At 44.4% G+C, this 20418-nt stretch overlaps 1 protein-coding gene across 2 annotated transcripts in view; it reads left to right on the top strand.

Annotated features, from left to right (window-relative positions):
* Positions 1 to 1302: 1302 nt before the first annotated feature.
* LOC100277594 (uncharacterized) overlaps positions 1303 to 20418 on the top strand; it is a 45598-nt gene continuing 26482 nt past the window's right edge. Inside the window, exons 1-7 of one of the 2 annotated variants that reach the window (NM_001151111.2) lie at positions 1320 to 1542; positions 1615 to 1798; positions 2924 to 3009; positions 4473 to 4585; positions 5763 to 5828; positions 6885 to 6991; positions 14838 to 14903. In NM_001151111.2, the coding sequence (NP_001144583.2) occupies positions 1415 to 1542; positions 1615 to 1798; positions 2924 to 3009; positions 4473 to 4585; positions 5763 to 5828; positions 6885 to 6991; positions 14838 to 14903 (750 nt within the window). In that variant the 5' untranslated portion in view covers positions 1320 to 1414. Of the gene's footprint in view, positions 1543 to 1614; positions 1799 to 2923; positions 3010 to 4472; positions 4586 to 5762; positions 5829 to 6884; positions 6992 to 14837; positions 14904 to 20418 lie in introns of both variants that reach the window. The other variant, XM_008669480.3, reaches the window with a different exon arrangement.

The raw sequence follows: 20418 nt of genomic DNA, 5'->3' as shown, positions 1-20418 counted from the left end.
TATGCACACGAAAGCATAATCCAACTTTCATAAAAGCTTCAAAAAACCACCACTTCGTCTTTTTTAGGGAGTGTGATAAAGTTCTCCCCTTCTGCCCACACTATAGATACATCATGAAAATACCTACCCTTCATGGCGTCAATGTGCCCTTTCTTCACGATAGATTTTTCGAAGTTCACGTGGTTTGGTCTCTATAGCCGATCTTCGGCATCATCGTTACCACTATCAACATCGAAATCATATAACAGAGACTTATCAATATCACTAAAAAAGATTAGATCAGTGTACAGTTATCGATATATTTTCCTATCATTTAAAATTCCTTAAAATAATTTGTGCGATATTATAATGTTTATTCGACATCAGCTTATTTTATTTGAGCCAACATATTTATAATAATATTATATATTTATATCGTAAATATAATATTATTGTTACGATGATTTTTGTCCCACATATTTTATATATTATAATAATGTTTATTATTCTATATGTATGTTTTATAATAATTTTTAAATGCCGTAACAACACACGAGCACATATAAGTATAAGGTAGTGATATACTTGCGACTAGAGTTTGGTGTTCTCGTGTTAGGCCCCGTTGGTAGGGCTCTTCCTCTGCTAGCTAGCTTCAGCCCTGACTCTGACTCCTCTAAGAAAATAGCTCCCTCCTTATTTTCAGGAAGAGCTCTAAAAAGCACACTGTTTAGTTAGAAATATAGCTATTCTTGTAGCTTCTCGTAGCGTTGACAAAGAGATAAACATGAGAGATAAGCTAGTAGAAGCTTATTTTTCTGTCTAATGGCTCGTGCTTGTTTTTTGGAGGAGCTCCTCCCTCTTTCTAGAAAGAGTCCATCAAAGAGCCTCTCCTTTGGTAGATATTTCAAAGAACCTAGCCCTTCTACAACGACTTTTTGAAAAAATCTACCAAACGGGAGGCTCTTTTATGGGCTCTTCCTAGAAAATAGTGAGGAGCTCCTAAAAAACAGCAGAAGTCGGGAGCCAGAAAAATGAGTTTCTACGTGTTCTTTTCCCATATTTTCTCTTCGTCGATGCTACATTTTAGAAGAAATTACTGGAGGAGCTATATTTTCAATCAAACATGTGCTCTTTCTAGAGTTCTTGAAAATAAAGAGGAAGTTGTTTTCTTAGAGAAGCCAGAGCCGATGCTAAAAATAGTAGAGAAAGAGCCCTATCAAACGAGGTCTTATACTATCTTTTATTTTAAACTTCACTAAAAACAGTGCAATTTACCGTGCATTAATTTGCACCGGTATTTACACTGACTAGAGGAGATGGCCTTAGTGTACTGGAGTGTTCGAGGCTTCCCCTCCCCACTAGCCACAGTAGCACCTCAGCCCAGGTCCCCGTCGCCTCCGCTCAACTGCCGCCGCAGGGCCCGCTGCAGGCTTCCATGTGTGGTAGGGCCCGGTGTACCCTCAGCCCGGCCGAGGTTGCCAGGGCCTTCGGCTTCCCCACCACCTCCGCCAACGCGGGCGGCGGTGGAGACGGCCCCGCTGTGCCGACGCTCCATCTTAACCGGTAGGACAAACCTTTCTCGTACACGGTTCGTGTGCGTTCAGCTTTCACTGCCCTTGGCTGTGTGGGGCGCAGGTTCCGGCCGTCGTACAATGTGTTGCCTGGGGCGTACCTGCCTGTGGGCGCCATGCGGGCACTACCAGGTTGCGCCCACGGAGGAGGAGGTTCGGATGGGGAGGGGCCGGTGATCCAGTGCATGAAGTGGGGGCTGGTGCCCAGCTTCACCGGCAAGGCCGAGAAACCCGACTATTTCAGGATGGTGTGTGGATCTGCTGCTACGTTTCTATATTTGTAGTATCTATTCTTGTTCTTACACCTGAACATTAATTCATCAAAGCTTGGGCACATAGATATCAAACCATATACCTTAAATCGTTTGCAGTGGGATTATGTTACCGGAAGAATTCTAGCTTGGCATTCTAATGTATTTTTCTTCTTGATTTTAATATTAGCGTTGTGCTGCTAGTAATTGGTTGGGTAGGTTCTGTAATTTTGGAAGAGCATTGCAACCATGAATCGACTTGTCCCTATGAATTGACATACCCCTTTTTAGTTTCCTCTGCTTTAACGAATATTTTGATCTCTCTTTTTCCCCCACAAATGTTCACTTGATTGAATGCAGGCCTCTTGGCTATTGACTGCCGGCAAGTAAATACTGGGAAACAATGTGATATGTGACTATTTGATTTTGACCTATACTGATCAGTCTCTGTATAGGTGACCGCATCGTCTTTGCAGCTGCAATGTTGCTGTTGTGTAAGCAATTAAGAGATTTTAACGCTTGGGATGCAAAATGCTGGCGATGGTGGTAGATTTGGGATGAAGATGTCTAGGAAAAAGTATCCATGCAAGTTCGGTTAGAACTTAGAAAACAAAAGAGAACAATATGGCCAAAAGTTAAAAATAAAAATGTGGAAGCAGCAAATAGTCGATTGCTGGTTGCAGTATGCAGACAAAAAAATAAAAATGACAAACAAAATGTAGAAGACATGATTCATGTCGAATCATATGTCCACATTTGTAATATCTGTGTGACTGAGATGTGTTAGGCTAACTCCAACAACAATATGCAAAAATGGAAACTGTTGCAGTGTCCAACCGGGTACCCAAAAAAGATATTCAACCGGGTTTCAGGAGATGGTCATCCATATTTGGATATTCTCCCACGTCGCATCTAAAATGGGTATCGGCTATAGATACCCTGTTGGAGATGGTTTGGTGTCGTTTAGATATCTATAATGAGTTTAGGTGCTCTTATAGGTACTCCGTTGGAGTCAGCCTTATGGTGCTTTATTTGTATTCCATGAATCTATTTTTTAATTCAGGAATTAGTCCTTTCCTTTTTTTGGAATTAGTTGAGTTAATGGTTTTCTTTTTCATGCAGTTCAATGCCAGATCAGAGTCCGTAAAAGAAAAGGTTTCATTCCGTCGACTAATTCAAAAAAATAGGTGCCTTGTTGCAGTAGAAGGGTATGTAATTATGGTTGATTTTGAGTTTTGCGACTTCTATTTATGCCATGCCAGATCTTCAGTCCTCTGTGTGTAGATAAAATACTGTGTACACACTGCAAGGGAGTAAGGATATTGGAACGGGGACATAGGCTATGGACTTTGGTGGGATAACTTCATAGTTTATATGGTACAAAGGCAGTTAACTATTCTTGTTGACTCCAAAGCAGTACTGGGTCTAGAATAGTAAGGGCTATTGACATAGTTTCACTCTGGCCTGCTATGAATACATCCTAAACCAGGATACCACCATATGTATGTTCAATCCTAAGAAGACATGAATATCTTTCAAAGCCATTGCATTCATGCTAACATTGTCACATGTCTGACTGGTATTGCTGTCTCGGATGTTTCTGATATTTCCTGGAACAGCTGGCTCCATTTGTACTTCTGTCCAATAACTAATGCATGCCATTGTATGAATAATTTATGTTAATATGATCAGCTTTAGTATGTTTTTTTATAAAAAATGCTTCAATCTTGTATCATAAGCAAGTTCTGGGACCTATTTTTTTGAACTACGTAGCAGAGTTGCGTGTCATTTCATTAAGAGAGAAAAACACAGAGGTACAAGAAGAGGGCAAACGCCCTCTCAAGCAAACCCTCTCTCTTTCTCACACACACAACACCACACCTACTGCCCACTATCTGCCATCTAAAGACCAGGAGCACATCTCAGCAAGAGCTCCCGAAGGCCAGAGGCACCCACCATACACCACAGCTGTCCCTCTGCAGCCACCGAGGCAAGGATAGATTGCATTTGAGGCCTAAAATCATCAAACACACAAGCATTTCTATGCTTCCAAATCTCCCAAGTGACTAGGATGACTAGAGAGTTGAAACCCTTCCGAAGATCTTTAGGGAGGCGATTGACAGCTTCAGACCACCAAGAACGAAAACGGCTTGTAGAATTAGGTGGTAAGATGACATTTAAGTTCAACCCCTGCAGAATTCGAGTCCATGCTTCCCTCACCAGCACACAGGAGGAGAGAATGTGGTTGATTGTTTCCTGGTCACAAAGGACATGCCGGCTGATGGGGCAGCCCCCGCTTGACTAGACGATCAGAAGTCCAACACCAACATTTCAGAAGTTTGGGATCTAGATGACACACAATGACACAAAGACAAGTTCGAGGACCTAAAAATGCATTTAAAGAGTTTGGGGACCTGACATCCTAGGACAAGTTCTTGCATATCGCTCTTGCCTACATGGAAAATATGATTCTGGTTCACTTACACAATGTGCTATTGTTTATACATTGTACTTTAAACCCTCCAATTGTAAATGGATAACAGTTTACTTTGCCCCGTTTATGATTTTGTTGCAGTTTGCAATTGGATATTCAGTAACTTCCTTGGAAGAAGAAAGTCTGTTGAGTACATTTTTTTTACTGATCATGGGTTGAATTTTGTTATGGATTTAGGTTTTATGAGTGGAAAAAGAATGGATCAAAAAAACAGCCATACTACATACATTTCCAAGATCATAGGCCTCTTGTCTTTGCAGCCTTGTATGATGCATGGACAAATTCAGAAGGTTAGGACTTAGGATGCTTACTTATTGCGATAATTATATTCTTACTTTTTTAAAACATTTATTTACTTATTTATATATCCAACTCTTTGGGGGTTATTTGAAGGCCGAGTGGTTTGGGTGATTTAGTCAATATGTTTTTATTCTGCATGTATGTCACTTGTCAAGGATGGATTTGATACTAGCATTTTTTGAATATCAAGTTTATTGTTTTTGATGGAGCAAATCATGCTATACCCATCCTATTTTATTCAGTTATTATTGTGCCTTCAATCATAGGAGTTGTGGTTCTCGAACATGAGGAGTTGTGGCTCTCAATATCTTGTTATGTTCTTGATACTTAGGTTTGATATTTTCTTGTAGTTTTGTGATCTGTTTTTATTCCTGTACCTACTTAATCATTTACGAAATAGTGAAGAACTTTGGATACATATTGCATGTGAAACTGTGCACACTTTTTCTTGAACAAAGCAGTTCACACTTACAGATTTTTATGCTTGAGAGTTGAGATAAACACACTGTCCAAGGCTCCGAGCCGACTAGCAACACAGCTATGACAGAAATACTTGGCCCAAACTTCTCGAAGGAAGATGGCAGCACAATGGGCCAAAAGAAGTGGGCAGTGCTAAACAGGAAAGCAAAATGTTTTTGAGCACTGCACTGTTGGACATGTGTAGGACCAGCATACATAGATGCAATGCAGGATGGACATGCAGGGGCACACATTTGTGAACACAGTGCTTGCGTCAATAGCCTCCATTCTATTGCCTTTTAAGATTTAGTTTATATCATGAAAACTGTAATAATTACCAGTCTTCACGAATTACTTTAAATTTGGTCCAGCAAGTGCTTGCAGCATATGGTGCTCTGCTTGCTAGGTTACGCGGGCCCAGACATTTGAGATTGGGTATTCAAAAATTCAAAAGATTAAAGAAATTAATGCTCTAACACTATTTTGTGTAATACATTATTGACAAATTACTATAGATCACCAAAAACTTGGGTATTCAATGAATACCCATGAAACCCCCCTGGGCCCGCCTCTAGGTTACTGCATACACATGCCTAACTTTTTTTTGATCATACTGTTCAAAGAAGTTTGTTCATGCCATGTTTGAAACAATCAAATTATGTTACTCTCCCTTCCTGATAATTCAGTATGACCTACTCTTTACCTCAGGAGAGATCACCCATACATTCACTATTTTGACTACACATGCCTCAACTTCTCTAAATTGGCTTCATGGTTAGTGATCTCTTATCTCCACTGTTTCTGAACATCTTCAAAATTATTTATGACCACTCATGCTTTAGCCATATTCAACTCGATGCACCTGTTTTCCTTTTCTTTTTGATTCTATTAAGTTATCCTCTTATGCACAGAATTGCATAATTTAGCAGGATTAGTGGATTATAATTTGTAAATGCTTTAGTCTTGCTGGTTCCATGCACCTTTATTGTTTGCGGCATGGAAAGACTTCAGCGTTCAGTTAAATCTCATGACAATAGCATGTTTCCTGATTAGTGATGTTGCTTCTTTATGGCTGTACAATTTGCATTGTTTATGGTGAGTCAAACACTCATGCATACTCTTCAAGATACCAGGAAACTGGGTAGGTACCTTGTCAATAAGAAGCATGCTGAATGTAATTGCTCGAAGTATGCGTTACGCCTAATTTCTTTTGTTCACCATCATTTGTTCATAATATACTAGCTGTTCTACACATTTTTCATTCTTCTGCACAGTTCTAATACTATGGTGTCATGAATGCATTATCATATTTTCTTTTGTTAGCATTTTTGCAGCATGTGTTGTAGTACAGTAGTAGCTGTTTTGATAACTTGAATTTATATTGGCCTTGCTTTGGCAAGGTTTTTTCTTTTTATTTTCTTTTGTTTCGTGTTTGTATGACCTCTTCTTCTCTAATATACGAAAGATGCGCAGCTCTCATGCCCATTCGAGAAAAAAAGATAACTTTAATTTATATTGAATATACAATTGTCTATGGCTTGTCATAGATTGGTATAATAATACTCCCTCTGTACCAAAATAAAATTTGTTTTGTCTTTTTAGTAGATTCATACAATACTTGGTGTATATGTTATATATATGTATCTACATTCATTATCATCTAGTTGAATATAGACATAAAAATAAGAGATAAAACGAATACTATTTTGGAATGGAGGGAGTATATTTTTACAGAATATGCTTTTGTGCAACTGGCTGGTGCAGCAAGTCTACCTTCATGTTTATTTTTTAATTGGCTAGCAAGTAACTGAGTGTGATATTTTCTGGCAGATAGAATGCCTGTTATCTTAGGCAGTAAGGACTATGTTGATGCTTGGTTAAATGATGTTTCTGTAAAACTTGAAGAAATTACTGCACCTTACGAAGGAGCTGATCTGGTAAGTCCATGTCATGCATAGCATCTGTTATGGATTGCTATATTCAACGTGAGGATACTCAGCCCGAATATATACAACAATATAGAATAGAGACCATGTACAACAAGGACTCTAGATATGAGGCCGAATACAACAAGGACACATGCATTTAATACCCCTCTCAAACTTAAGGTGGATCAAACTGTCATGGGGTGGCAGCCCAAGGCATGGAGGCCCATAGGGATAGGCTCAGGTTAGGATTAGTGGATAAAGATTAGATTAGATAAGATTTAGTTAGTTACTTGGGATTAGATTAGATAAGATTGAGTTAGTTATTTGGGATTAGATTAGATAAGATTGAGTTAGTTACTTAGGATTATATTAGATAAGATTGAGTTAGTTACTTAGGATTAGATTAGATAAGATTGAGTTAATTACTTGGGGGCTAAGTCTTCCTATCTATATAAGGATGGGTTGTATCTCCTTAAGGAAGGAAGCAATCAATGAAGAAGAATTAGTTCCGAATCTATCTAATAGTCTAGTCCCCCAAGCCGACTCCGCCTGGCTATCTTCCCGGCATTGTTTATCCCGTTATGAACTAGGATCCATAACACAAACACATTGAGTTTGGACGTAAAACCTATGCTCAGGTCTGATCAGCGTCTTCGTGAAGAAAATCAGCCAACTAGGGCTTTGAAGGCACATAGCAAAGATCAATCATATCGTCCTGAACTTGTGCACGCGTGTAATAAACATTAACACTTATATGCTTAGTAAGCTCATACTTGACCGGATCACACGTACGACGTAATACTAATATCACCTGGAAGACAAAAAAGGAGTCAGCATAGAAACGGAAACATCAAAATCCTCAAGCAACCACCATTACCAAGCAACCGCTATAACCAAGTAACCTGTGTAGTCACAAGAGCCGTAGCACACAACTCAGCCTCTGCACTCGTACAAGAAACCACTACCCGCTTCTTAGTCTTCCATGCAATGAGGGAACCACCGAGAAAAACACAATAGACAGAAATAGATCGATGAAAGGAATCACTAGCCCAAGTAGCATCACAATGAGCTTAGAGCTGTAAAGAGATAGAATGTGAAAAGAACATGCATCTAGATATAGTCCCAAAGCAAGTGACTGTAGTGGAGTTGGGTGGGAGTGGAAACAAACTAACTTAGAATATATACAAAATGTGAAACTTTAGGACGAGTGACACCAAGGTAAACAAGACTCCCTATAATGTGTCGATAACAGGTAGGATCCTCAAGAGGTTCACCATCCATGGCACGAGGATGTGAACATTGAGTTACATAGAAGTCTCAACTGTTTACTGAGAAGCTCAACCGAGATCCTGAATATAATTCTCTTGACACAGGTAAAAGCCCTTAGATGAAGAGAAGAACTCCCAAGAAAATAACGAAGAGAACCAAGGTCAGACATGAGAGACTGCTCACTAAGACGTGCCTTAACAAAGGCTATGTACTCAAGATCATCTCTTATGATCATATCGTCAACATAGAAAAGAAGAGTGTGACCACAAGACAAAGTATGCAAAAAAGCGCAGGATAATACTAGTAGAGAAACTAGGCGCAATGATCACATACGCAAAGCACTGAAACCAAGCACTAGGAGCTTGTTTGAAGCCATAAAGACAGCGCCATAGGCGACAAACCATGCTCGTAGGGACAAAATATCTAGGCGGTGGCTGCATGTAGACCTCTTCAAGCAACTCAGACTCACCTTTAAGAAAGGCATTCTTGACATCAATTTGAGAGATAGACCACTCACGAACAGAGGCCACAATAAGAAGAGTGCGAATAATGGTCATGTGAGCAACATGCAAAAAGTCTCATCATAGTCATGACCATTTTCCTGTTGGAAGCCACGGGCGACTAAGCGATCCCTATAATGCTCAAGAGAGCCACTAGAGTGGGTCTTAAACTTATAGACCCACTTACATGTGATAGAATAGACATGTGGTGGACAAGGAACAAATTCCCATGTGCCGGTATGCAAGAGCAACAATCTTCTTAGCCAAAGCATGATGCCATTCTTGATGAAGAATAACATCATAGTAAGAGGTCACCTCAGAAATAACGGTAGCAACAAAACCCAAAGAAGGGTACCTGTTAGATGTTTAACGAAAGCGATGACTCCATCTAAGAATCGGTTGTGGTGAAGAATTAGAAGAAGCGACTAGCTCAATAGGAGATGTCTCATCATATGAAGGTGAATCATCAGAGGAAGATGACTCAACAACAAAATACAACTCTTCAGAGGAAGATGGCATACCAGAAGAATCTACAACCCGTCGAGTGAAGACGTGTGTCACTAGAGGCTTCCTAGTGAGGTCAGGACTCAGGAATCAAGAAAGGAGACTCTAAAGAAGACACCAAGGGAGGTACCACTGAAGAAGGCACAACTGAAGTAGGTAAGGACTCCATCAAGGGTTGCTATAAGCGTGAGGAAGGTACAGTAGGAGCATGAGCATATGGGAAGAACAGAAAGAGAGGGGAGCAACCAAGGATGTCGATGAAGCATCAGAAGAAGGATGAGGATGTAAAGGACAAGTCTCATCAAAGGCAACATCCCTAGAGATCCTTATTGCAATTGGATCCCAATTCCCAACAACGATATCCCTTGTGCTCAGCACTATACTAATGGAAAACCCACTCAATCGACTGGAGTAGTCAACTTAGTGCTCTCACGAGGTGGGAATAACACATAGCCAAACAAACGCAGACTTGAATAGTCAGAGATCTTGCCTCAAAGACGCTCAGAAGAAATCCCTCCCTGAAGAGTTGAGGAAGGCTGAATGTTAGTCAAGTAATTGGCCCTAGAAACAACTTCAGCCCCAAAGTGAGGAATTGAAGAGGCAATCATAAGAACACACAATCTCAAGAAGATGACGATGCTTGTGCTTAGTCACACCATTATGAGCATGAGCGCCAGAACATAAAAAACGGGCAAGAGTCCCTTGCTCAAAGGGTACCTAATGAAGAGCATCAGAGAGATATTCACTTGCAGAGTCAACACGAAAGATGAATAAAGGCGTCAAAATGAGTGCGCACTGCATGGGACACCATGGAGGAGCAAGGGGCGCCAAGGGGTTGACAGGTGAAGGAGATGTGCATTGAGTAGGTTGACCAATGCTGATGCCCATAGATCGAACTGAACTGACCAGTTGGAGGGACTGGTGGAATAGGTGGGGTGCACTGTTTATAGACCTGCCCACACCAGTTAGTAGCAGGGGTCGATCGACGACGCCAAGGCCTTTGTTTTACCTATGAAGAGAAATTCATTCGTGGGCATCGTTGCGTGTGCCTCTTCTACATCGACTTCGACGACACCTAGCTTGACAACGTCTATAACTCTCCTGGTCACAATGACTCAGTCAAGCCCTAGGACTCGTACACTGGTTGGGTGCCATGGCGGACACCATGCTCCTCTGGGTGCACATTGCTAGGCACTGTAGGAGTATAAGTGATTTGCCCGTCTTTCCCTAATCAACTTAAACTTTTGGTTTGAATTGGTGCATGCAAATCAATATAATATTCAAAGTGCCAGATTGGTCACCAAGATTCTCGCCAATAGGCTGGCTAGTAGATTGAATGACATGGTCTCTCCAATTCAAAGTGCCTTCATTAAAGGGAGGTTTATTTAGGACAATTTCATGCTTGTCCAGCAAACATCAAGGTTCTTCCACCAAAAGAATTTGGCTAGATTATTTTTCAAGTTAAATATAACAAAAACCTTCGATTTCGTTCTTGGCCCTTCTTGATTGAAGTTATGCAACAGTTGAGTTTTGGGCAAAAAGAAGAGATATCATATGTGGGCTCCTGGGGAATTCTGACATATTATCTATTCCTGTGGAATTCTCTCGCAGATGTGGTGCTGCATCCTAACATTGAAGATAAGCACATCTTTTCTATCGCTCCTGATGGTCACTAATTTGCAAGTGCTGCCTATAAGGGCCTCTTTGTTGGATCATGCTCCTTTGATCACTACAAAAAGGTCAAAATCTTGGGCCCCTCCTAAATGTAGGTTCTTTTTGTGGTTGGTGGCCATGAACAGGTGCTGGACTGGTGACAGACATGCAAATAGAGGCATGAGTCATGCTGCTAGATGCCCCCTTTGTGACCAAGAACCTGAGACCATCAATCACCTTCTGGTCTCCTGTGTCTTCTCTAGGGTATTCTGGTACACCATTCTAAGAAGGTTTGGCCTTCATAGCTTAGCCCCTTAGCATGGTGACTCTAATTTTCTGCAATGGTGGGCGAGAGTTTCAGCTATTGTCTCTGGTCTAGTGAGGAAAGGCTTGGCCTCTCTCATTATCCCAGGAGCATGGATGATCTGGATTCTGGAAGCATATGCAGAGTGGTGTTTGATGGAGTTTCGCCCAATCTCACTCTTCTAGAGTCTACAAATGAGGAAAGAGAGATATGGCAAGTTGCAGGATCCAAGGGTCTATCCTTTTTGGCTGCTCCTAGCCCTAATGTTTAGGGTTTGTGGTTGGGGGTATTTATTTTTTGAGGTCACTTATGGATATTTTTGTGTATGCTTGTTTCTGGCCTCCGTAAGGAGTGCCTATACCCGGGGCCCTTTCTAGCCTTTTCGAGAAAAAAAACAAGACCTTGACCTAGGACACAAACTCAATATGGTAGAATCTAAAACCAAATTGTGCAAAGGCTAAGACGAAGGTTGTAGTTCAGGATACACTAATAGTTTTTTAGGTTATGATAGAATGTTTGGTTTTTTGGCTTTTTTGTGTGTTATGGGACGAACAAAACGAATCTAAAGGTAGGATTATACCTCACTGGCAACCTGAATCTTGACACCACTTGATAGAGAGCGAGGCCCGATCTTCTGTGAGGTAAGATAACTTGATTGGGTGGAGATCTCGACATTGATGGTCCAAGGCTTCGAGCGAACGAATCGTCGCAATCAATACACCACTGCTCTGTTGGTTACACCCGTGACACACGAGTGACCTCACCATGAAGGCTTATCCCTGCAAGCGCAATCAAGAACAAATGTATTGATCACGAGGTAGGGTCTTACAAACCTATGAACGACGACACTGTTCGACGACAGAATGAATCTAAGCAAAACCCAACCCTAATGGTGGCGGCGACTGCTGATAAAATAGGGTTTAGGGGCGTGCAAGTTCCCTGGACGTACCCCTAATGGGCTCCAACACGATACATGGGCTAACAACCCAAAAGACGGTGTCGCATCACCAAAACAGAATCTGGACGCTGACTTGTTTCGATGTTTCCCCCTGACTCCGAAGGAATTTTGAGTCGGTTCCAGTTGGGTTGGAAAGTTTATTTCCTTAGCTTTCCATCCATATAAAGCCTGACCTAAACGGAGTTCGGATGCATTCTGGACGTTCGTTTTAGTGCATACTGGTCTTGGACTCCGAGGTGGAGACGAAGTTGTGTTAGACTTGGCTTCCTCTTGTTGTGAATGTCCTAGCTTCTCCTTGACATCTTGGCGTTTCCCAAGTACTTGCTGGTCCTCTCCATGGTTTCCTTATCATCAAAACATGCATGACACCAAACATAAGCTATAAAACATAATTGACTAGGTTAGAACGAATCTGGAGATTCAGTTGTCGTACACGTGCTCGTGTTATCGATCCATTATAAGTATGGGAGTGATGTCCTCATCATCCTCCCCTCTTAAATTTGAGTCATCCTGAACTTAGGCGGTGGCTGAGCAACCCTAGGGTGTACAAGGCCTTTAGTCATCTTGTTACGACGATTTCCGTCAGCTCCGAGAATATTTTGACGTGGGACCAGTTGGGTTGGAAAGCTTATCTCGTTAGCTTTCGAAAGGTATCTAAAACATCCAAAACGGAGTCCGTATGTGGCCTGGGCATCCGATTTTGTGAGGTCCACTACTGTGGTCCGAATCAGACTCGAGAATACATTGGACTTCAACTCCACTTTGGCTTGAGACTATCATTAATTGGGCCTTGATCATGTAGTTGGCGTCTATGTACTAATCAAGTGGTGTGACACCTGGACCTGGTCAGCCGGGGATTCCACGACCACAATAGCAGCTTCCCTAGAGCCAACGAAGGTTACCCAAGCCCTAAGAGGGGGATGAGAGGTGCAGGGTTGAGTGGGGTGGTAGTAAAGGTGGATTTGAGGCAAGATTTCCTAGGCTAAAGTTTTTGATGATTGTATCATAGCCACCCCTCGGTTTCACGAGCGTGTGTGGGCTAGGGGTTCGGGCATATGGCGCATGGCGCATATGGGCTTGGAGTGGTCACATGGCATGACATATGACGACACTAGACACAGACGTGACCAAGATGGGAGGTTCCTGACTTGGGGTTGACCAACGAGGACGTCAGTTTTCTAGGGGGGGTGGATTGTGATATCCTATCCCAAGCCTTAGTATAATTGATAGAATACTCATACCAACAAGGTGCATCTTTTGGAAGCCTACTTCGAAAGAACCTCTGGGTTAAACGTGCTTGACCTAGAGAAATCTTAGGATGGGTGACCGACCGAAAAGTCTTCTCGGGTGCGTATGAGTGAGGACAAAGTGCGCATAAAAGACTCGTGCTGGTCTATGGGGACGATCTATGATCCTAGAGTGCTGCCAGAAGTCTAGGAGTGGACAGGATGTTACAACTGGACTTGTTTAGGAATGGGGTCCACGATTCCGGTTAGGGAGCAAGAGAGTCGAGTAGCTAACCTGCACTCACACTCAGCGGAAGCAGTTGTGTGGGAGCTGACCATGATGGATCTAAGATGGTGTTTGCAGGGTTTGAGTTTGGCGTTTGTGGGGGGACGGATATCCCCCGGGTCCACTAGAAGGCAAGAAGGCCTTGCGAAAGGCTTTGGGCCTGTTGACTCGCGAGGCCGTCCCTTCGTGGGCCAGGGGAGAACTGCTGGCAGAATGGGTCGACGCAGGGAATGAGCAGACTCGGGCCCAGGTGGCTCGTTGGATTTAAACGTTATCCACAGCTTTGATCCGATTCTCCCACGCGACACCCCTGGACGTCGGAACCAAATGAGGATAAGTCGGCAAGATTGTAGGAAGATAAGATTAGTCGGTTCACTATTACTTAGGTATACATCGTTATCATACACGCATGTAGTACCCCACGGTCAGATATATAAGGCCTAGGGGTACCCCATCATTTCCAAGTCATCCATCGACCATCTACTTAGCTAACTAGCTTTCTCCATACTGGAGATTCCCCTTGTAACCCACCACATAAAGATCCACACCAGGAAGTAGGACATACGCATCTCAAAGCGGCCCGAACCTGTAGAAAATCGTATACCGTCTCTCGTGCGTCTTGCACGAACCATTGAGTTACAGTCAACAACACCGTTCTACCCAAAAGCACCTCGAGGGGTAACCCCGGGTGCGCGGTCGGGCTCTAAACACCGACAGCGTTGGCTGCACCGGCCTAAGGCCATGGATGTGGGGTGTGAACAGATCAGGGACAGTAGAGGACATGGGGACAATTGACAAGGGAGGAAGGGGTTTACCAGTGGTGGCGGCAGCGAGGTGAGGCTCGCTTACCATGGGGGCAGAGTGAGAGGACAAGGAAGGCATAATGGTCACTTATCGGAGTAGTAGTTGCTTATGATATGTACATTCATAATCTACTTTACAATGCTTGTTTCTGCTAAAGCATAATATCTTATGATAAAATGTACATTCAATAGTTTGACAATTTGTTCAATTACCCTGAGAAAGCTACATTTTCAAGCACTGTGTAAATTTATTTTTCTTTGCATCATCTATTCTTGGTATATCTTGCGTAGCACATTTATGTTTATGTTAAAAACTCTAGTATTATACTATTATTGATTCATCTTTTTGTAGGTTTGGTATCCAGTGACATCCGCATTGGGTAAAGCATCATTTGATGGACCTGAGTGCATCAAAGAGGTAAAATTACTCTTCCATAATATGATAATATGTTTTATGGAGGTTAGTGTCACCGACAATTTGGACATGATGTTAGCCTGAATAGATGAACGTAGCAGCACACATATCAAAATGCTATAACGAAACCACACATGAGAGTGACACCAAGGAACAATATGTTTTAACAAGTTTGTGCCATCTGCCTATATCCTGTGGATCTTCTCAGTTTTGTCGTGCACCTATTCTCAAAAGCAAACATATGTTTGTAAAAATTTGCTGCTATGTGCATTTTTTCCTTGTATGACACAGGAGAGCTGCTTGTTATTTCATTAAAATAGAAAATGTACAAGAAATGAGTATAAAACAACCCTACTAGAGCACACACCCACACACACGGGCTAGAGACAACAAACAAAGCACTACTATGTTCGTCATACTTGGCTTGTCCTCTATTGAACTCTATGGACCTTCTAAAGCCTCAACTCTCTTTTTCTACTTCTCTGATTAGCTACAGCCTGAAAAGGCTATGTTCCTGTCTCTTTGTACTTCTCATGGCTAGAAACCGGAATTGAAGGGCACACAAACTAGAAACAATAAGAGATGGAGAATGCTCACTGGAAGAAAGCTCACCTAGGGACAAAACTCGATGGCGGTGAATGGTGGCGTTACGGGTAGGGACGGTGGCCTTCGGGCACCGCGGTGTTTGACACGACGTCGGCACCGGCGAGCTTGGCGTGCAGTGGCGGGGTCAGGTGCTAAGGTGTGAGGAAAAGGGGTAACCATGCGGGGGCAGGGGCCTTATATGGTAGTGTAAGGGAAGTAGAATGCATGAATTGTGTGTGTATTGATAGAGAAGAGTGCTGTTACATATATAGGGGAAGAGCCAGAGGCAAAAGGAAACATCCTAAACAAGGAAACATCAGGACCCTAATTGATCCTTACCATCCTAGACTCTTCCCCAAATCTCTCTCTATCCTGACCTGCTATAAAAGGCTGGCCGACTGCTTAAGGAAGCCAGGCATCACGCCTATATACAAGGCAATGAATATTGCTGTCTAACATCCCCCTGCAGTCGATACATCCGTTGAGCGGACGTTGAGGCTGGACCGAAAATCAGTGAACACCGAAGACGACAGACCTTTGGTGAAGACGTCAGCATACTGTGAAGTTGTCGGTACATGTAGGACACGAACATTGCCAAGAGCAACATGTTCCCGAACGAAATGAATGTCCATCTCTACATGTTTGGTGCGCTGGTGCTGAATGGGGTTGGAGGACATGTAGACAAAACTGATGTGGTCACAGTATACCAAGGTCGTCTTCGGCAGAGGAGCATGCAATTCAGTCAAGAGCCGTCGAAGCCAGGTTGCCTCACCAGCGACATTAGCAACAACACGGTATTCGGCTTCAGCACTGGAGCGAGAAATCGTGTTCTGGCGCTTGGAAGACCAAGAGACCAGGTTGTCGCCGAAGAAGACAGCATAGCCAGAGCTGGATCTGCGGGTGTTCAGACAGTCCGCCCAATCGACATCAGAGTAAACGACCAACTCAGTTTGAGAAGTTGGTTGAAGAAATAGCCCCAGATGCAAAGTGCCTCTGATGTATCGTAGGATGCGTTTGACGACAGCCAAGTGTGGTTCCCGTGGATCATGCATGTGGAGACAAACCTGCTGAACAACATAAGCAATGTCTGGATGGGTGAATGTAAGGTACTGAAGAGCTCCTGCAAGACTACGGTAATCAGTGGGATCCGAAACTGGAGTGCCATCAGAGGGGAGCTTGGGGTCACATCAACTATTGTAGTACATGGCTTGCAATCACTCATACCAACTCGTTCAAGAATCTCAATCATGTTCTGATGCTGGGAAAGATAGATGGCTGAGGTAGAGTGCTGAACATGCATGCCGAGGAAATGGTGAAGTCTGCCAAGATCCTTCATAGGAAATTCTTGCTGGAGGGCACTGATGATTCGCCGTAGTGTTGGCAGGGAGGAGTCAGTGATAGACAAACATGGACGTATTTGTTTTGGCCTCAATGAAACCGAGCTGCAGAAGATGAGAAGCGAATCTGCTGTACCATGCACGGGGGGCTTGTTTGAGTCCATAAAGAGAGCGGTTGAGACGACATACATAATCTGGATGAGTGGAGTCTTCGAAACCAATGGGCTGAGCACAGATGACAGTTTCAGACGTGCCGTGAAGAAAAGCTTTATTGACATCCAACTGATGCATAGGCCATCCTCGTGAAAGAGCCAATGAGTGGACTGTCCGAACTGTAGCAGGTTTGACCACACACAGGACTAAAAGTCTCAGAGAAGTCGATGCCAGGGCGTTGAGTGAACCCACGAAGGACCCAGCGTGCCTTATACCGCTCAAGAGAACCATCGGCGTTGAACTTATGCTTGAATATCCACTTGCCTGTCACAACATTGGAGTGAGGTGGCCGAGGAACGAGATCCCAGGTGTTGTTTCCAACCAGAGCTGCATACTCCTGTTCCATAGCAGCGCGCCAGTGGGGATTGACCAGAGCAGCGCGATAGCTGCGAGGAATTGGAGACAGTGCTGAAGCTTCAAACAGAGCTGGGAACCGAAGGCCACGCTTGCCCTGAGTGGTCATACGGTGGTGGTTGACCACAGGGGGGACAACAACAGCACCGACAGGGATAGTTGGAGTAGCTCTTGGACCATCAGGAGGCGCCGGGCTGATGGCCCAGCAGCATCAGACGCCTGGGCTGCAAGTGAAGGAGACGTTGCGGTAGGAGGTCGACGGCGAGAGTACACTTGGCCACAGAAACGGTCGACGGTGATCGCCCTGGGGGCAACCGGGGTAGCTGCTGGTGGAGCCGGCTGCACGACACGAGTCCCTGTAGCATCAGGGAGCGCCAGGGCTGCTGGTCTAGCAGCATGAGGCGCCGAAACTGCTGGTGAAGGTGAGGAAGCCTGCTGAAGTTCACGCGGCTCTCCAAGGGACTGTGGTGAGTAGTCCGGGGCAGCCACAGGTGGTTCGCCAGGTGAATGGTCCTTTGTTGCAGCAGTACCTGTTGAAGAAAAAACCGGTGACAGTTCAAAAGGAATTGAGACCGTGTTAGGTGAGACGTCTAGGAAATCAAGTGCAGCACGTGTGGGAGGGGAAGAAGCCTCGGAGAAGGGAAAAGAGGCTTCATCAAAGACCACGTGGCGCGAGATGATTATGTGATTGGATTGACGATTGAGACAAAGGTAGCCCTTGTGGTGAGGGGAATACCCGAGAAAAACGCAGAGGGTGGAGCGGGGGGAAAGTTTGTGGGGGGGGGGGCAGTGGCTGACAGGTTGGGATAACAAGTGCAACAAAAAACACGGAGATGCTCATATGAAGGATGTTTACCAAATAGATAGAAGTGAGGCGTGGAATGGTTGAGGGTTTTGGTGGGTAGGATGTTTATGAGATAGGTGGCAGTGCCTAGAGCTGCGGCCCAAAAGGCAGGGGGACCACTAGCGTGGAAAAGAAGGGAACAAATGACATTGTTTATGGATCGTATAATGCGTTCGGCTTTGCCATTTTGGGTGGAGGTGTAGGGGCATGACATACGAAGGTGAATGCCGTGTGAGGAGAAAAATGTGCGGGCACGTAGGTTGTCAAACTCACGGCCGTTGTCACACTGAATACCCTGAATGGTGATTCCGAACTGGGTGCGGACATAGGCAAAGAAAGTAGTGAGGGTGGAAAAGGTGTCGGATGTGAGGCGCAAAGGGAATGTCCACAGAAAATGGGAGTAATCATCTAAAATGGCAAGATAGTATTTATGACGAGACACTAGTCAAAGGAGAGGTCCACAAATCACAATGTATTAATTGAAAAATTTTAGTAGCCCTGGAGGTGGATGTATGAAAAGGAAGACGAACATGATGTCCTAATTGACAAGCATGACATAAAGGAGCAGTGGCACTCTTATTACAAGAAATGACGGATGACTGGGCTAGATGTGATAAGACAACGTGACCAGGGTCCCCAAGACGCCGGTGCCACAGGGACGTAGTAGATGTTGATGCATGAAGGGTGGTAGCCGGTAGCCGAAGGGGGTATAGGGGCCTAGAGCTATCACATCTGAGGATCTCGCGCCGAGTAGGAAGATCCTTCACAGAGCAACCAAGCGAGTCAAATTCAACAGAACAATTGTTATCGATGGTGAATTGACAAACAAAAATCAAATCCTTAATGAGGGATGGTGAGACAACGACATTATTAAGGGATATATTATGTGGAAGGTGAGTGGTGCCAGTGGAAGTGACAGAAATGAGATGACCATTATCGACAACAGTATGTGAAGGAATATGACGAGAAGGATGGGTTTGAGAGATGATACCGGCGTCAGAGGTCATGTGGCTGGTGGCACCAGTGTCGAAGTGCCACTCATGCTGAACAGGTTGTTGAAGAGCAACAATTTGGAAGTTGGCAGCCAGGGTCTGCTGATCCCAGATCGGAGTGGGAGCGGGTGGGCCGACGTAGCCGGGAGGTGGCCCATAGGAGGCCGGGGGAACACCCCACTGTCTGGTCCACTGACCAGGGGGTTCGGCCAGCAGAGCCTGAGGAGACGAGGGTGCGCCTTGGGGTGGGCGAGGCGCGGTAGGTGGTCGCTGACCCGACCACATGTAGATAGTCCCTGACCAGGGGTTGTAGTTGCTGTAGTGGGAACCCTGGCCAGCGGAAGGTCCAGCGTCGGCGCGACTGATGGTGGAGTGCCTACCACCGCTGCGTTTGCCCCCCTTGCCGCGCTGGTTGGAGTTGTAGCGGCTGTCGGAGACTCCCCCAGAGGGTTGCGAGGGGGCTGGCAGCTGGGAATGACGAGGAGTGCCGGTGGAGGGCGTAGGAGTGGTGCTGCCCATGCTGCCTGGCGCAGTGAGCGCAACAAGGGCAGCAGCAGGTGGAGCCTTCGCCATGGTGACCTCCTCAAGAGCAAGGTCGTCGCGGACCTGCAGAAAACTGGGCAGGGGGTATGTGCGGCGAAGATGCAGACCCAGCACAAGGAAGCGCTCATTAAGACCTCGGATGATGTTGAGGACAAGAGTTATGTCGGAGACGGGCTCGCCAAGGTCGCGAAGATCCTCGACAAGCTTTTTGTAGCGACGACAATATTCGGTAATGGGAAGGTCGCCCTGGGAGAATGAGTGGAACTCTTGGTCGGCGTAGAGAGCACGGGTGGTGCGGTTCCCTAGGAACTGTGACTTGATAGAGAGCCACAAGTGTGAATCATCTAGGCCCCTCAGTGATGTTTTGATAATTAATGACAACTATTTATGGACTAACAGTTCTTAGAGAAATAAGAATGCAGGTTGGACCACAGAGAACAGAAAATCTTGGAGACTTATAAGCATTGGTTGTGGATCAAGTGAAGGCAAAGGTATAACATATGTTCTTGTTTTTACCAGTCTCCAGGAGTTTAGAGAAGACATTTGACCGGATTAGTAGGCTAGATGGTTGTACTATTAAGAGGGGTCAATGACTTTGGTCTGTGTAAAACCTAGTGCCTCAAGAATCACCAATGGATGCAAATGCACTA

The sequence above is a fragment of the Zea mays genome, chromosome 2 (genome assembly GCF_902167145.1).
Source record: "Zea mays cultivar B73 chromosome 2, Zm-B73-REFERENCE-NAM-5.0, whole genome shotgun sequence".
In the NCBI taxonomy this organism is placed as follows: Eukaryota; Viridiplantae; Streptophyta; class Magnoliopsida; order Poales; family Poaceae; genus Zea; species Zea mays.
The sequence above is the reverse complement of the archived record's forward strand: the minus strand, read 5'-3'. Positions and strand labels throughout refer to the sequence as shown.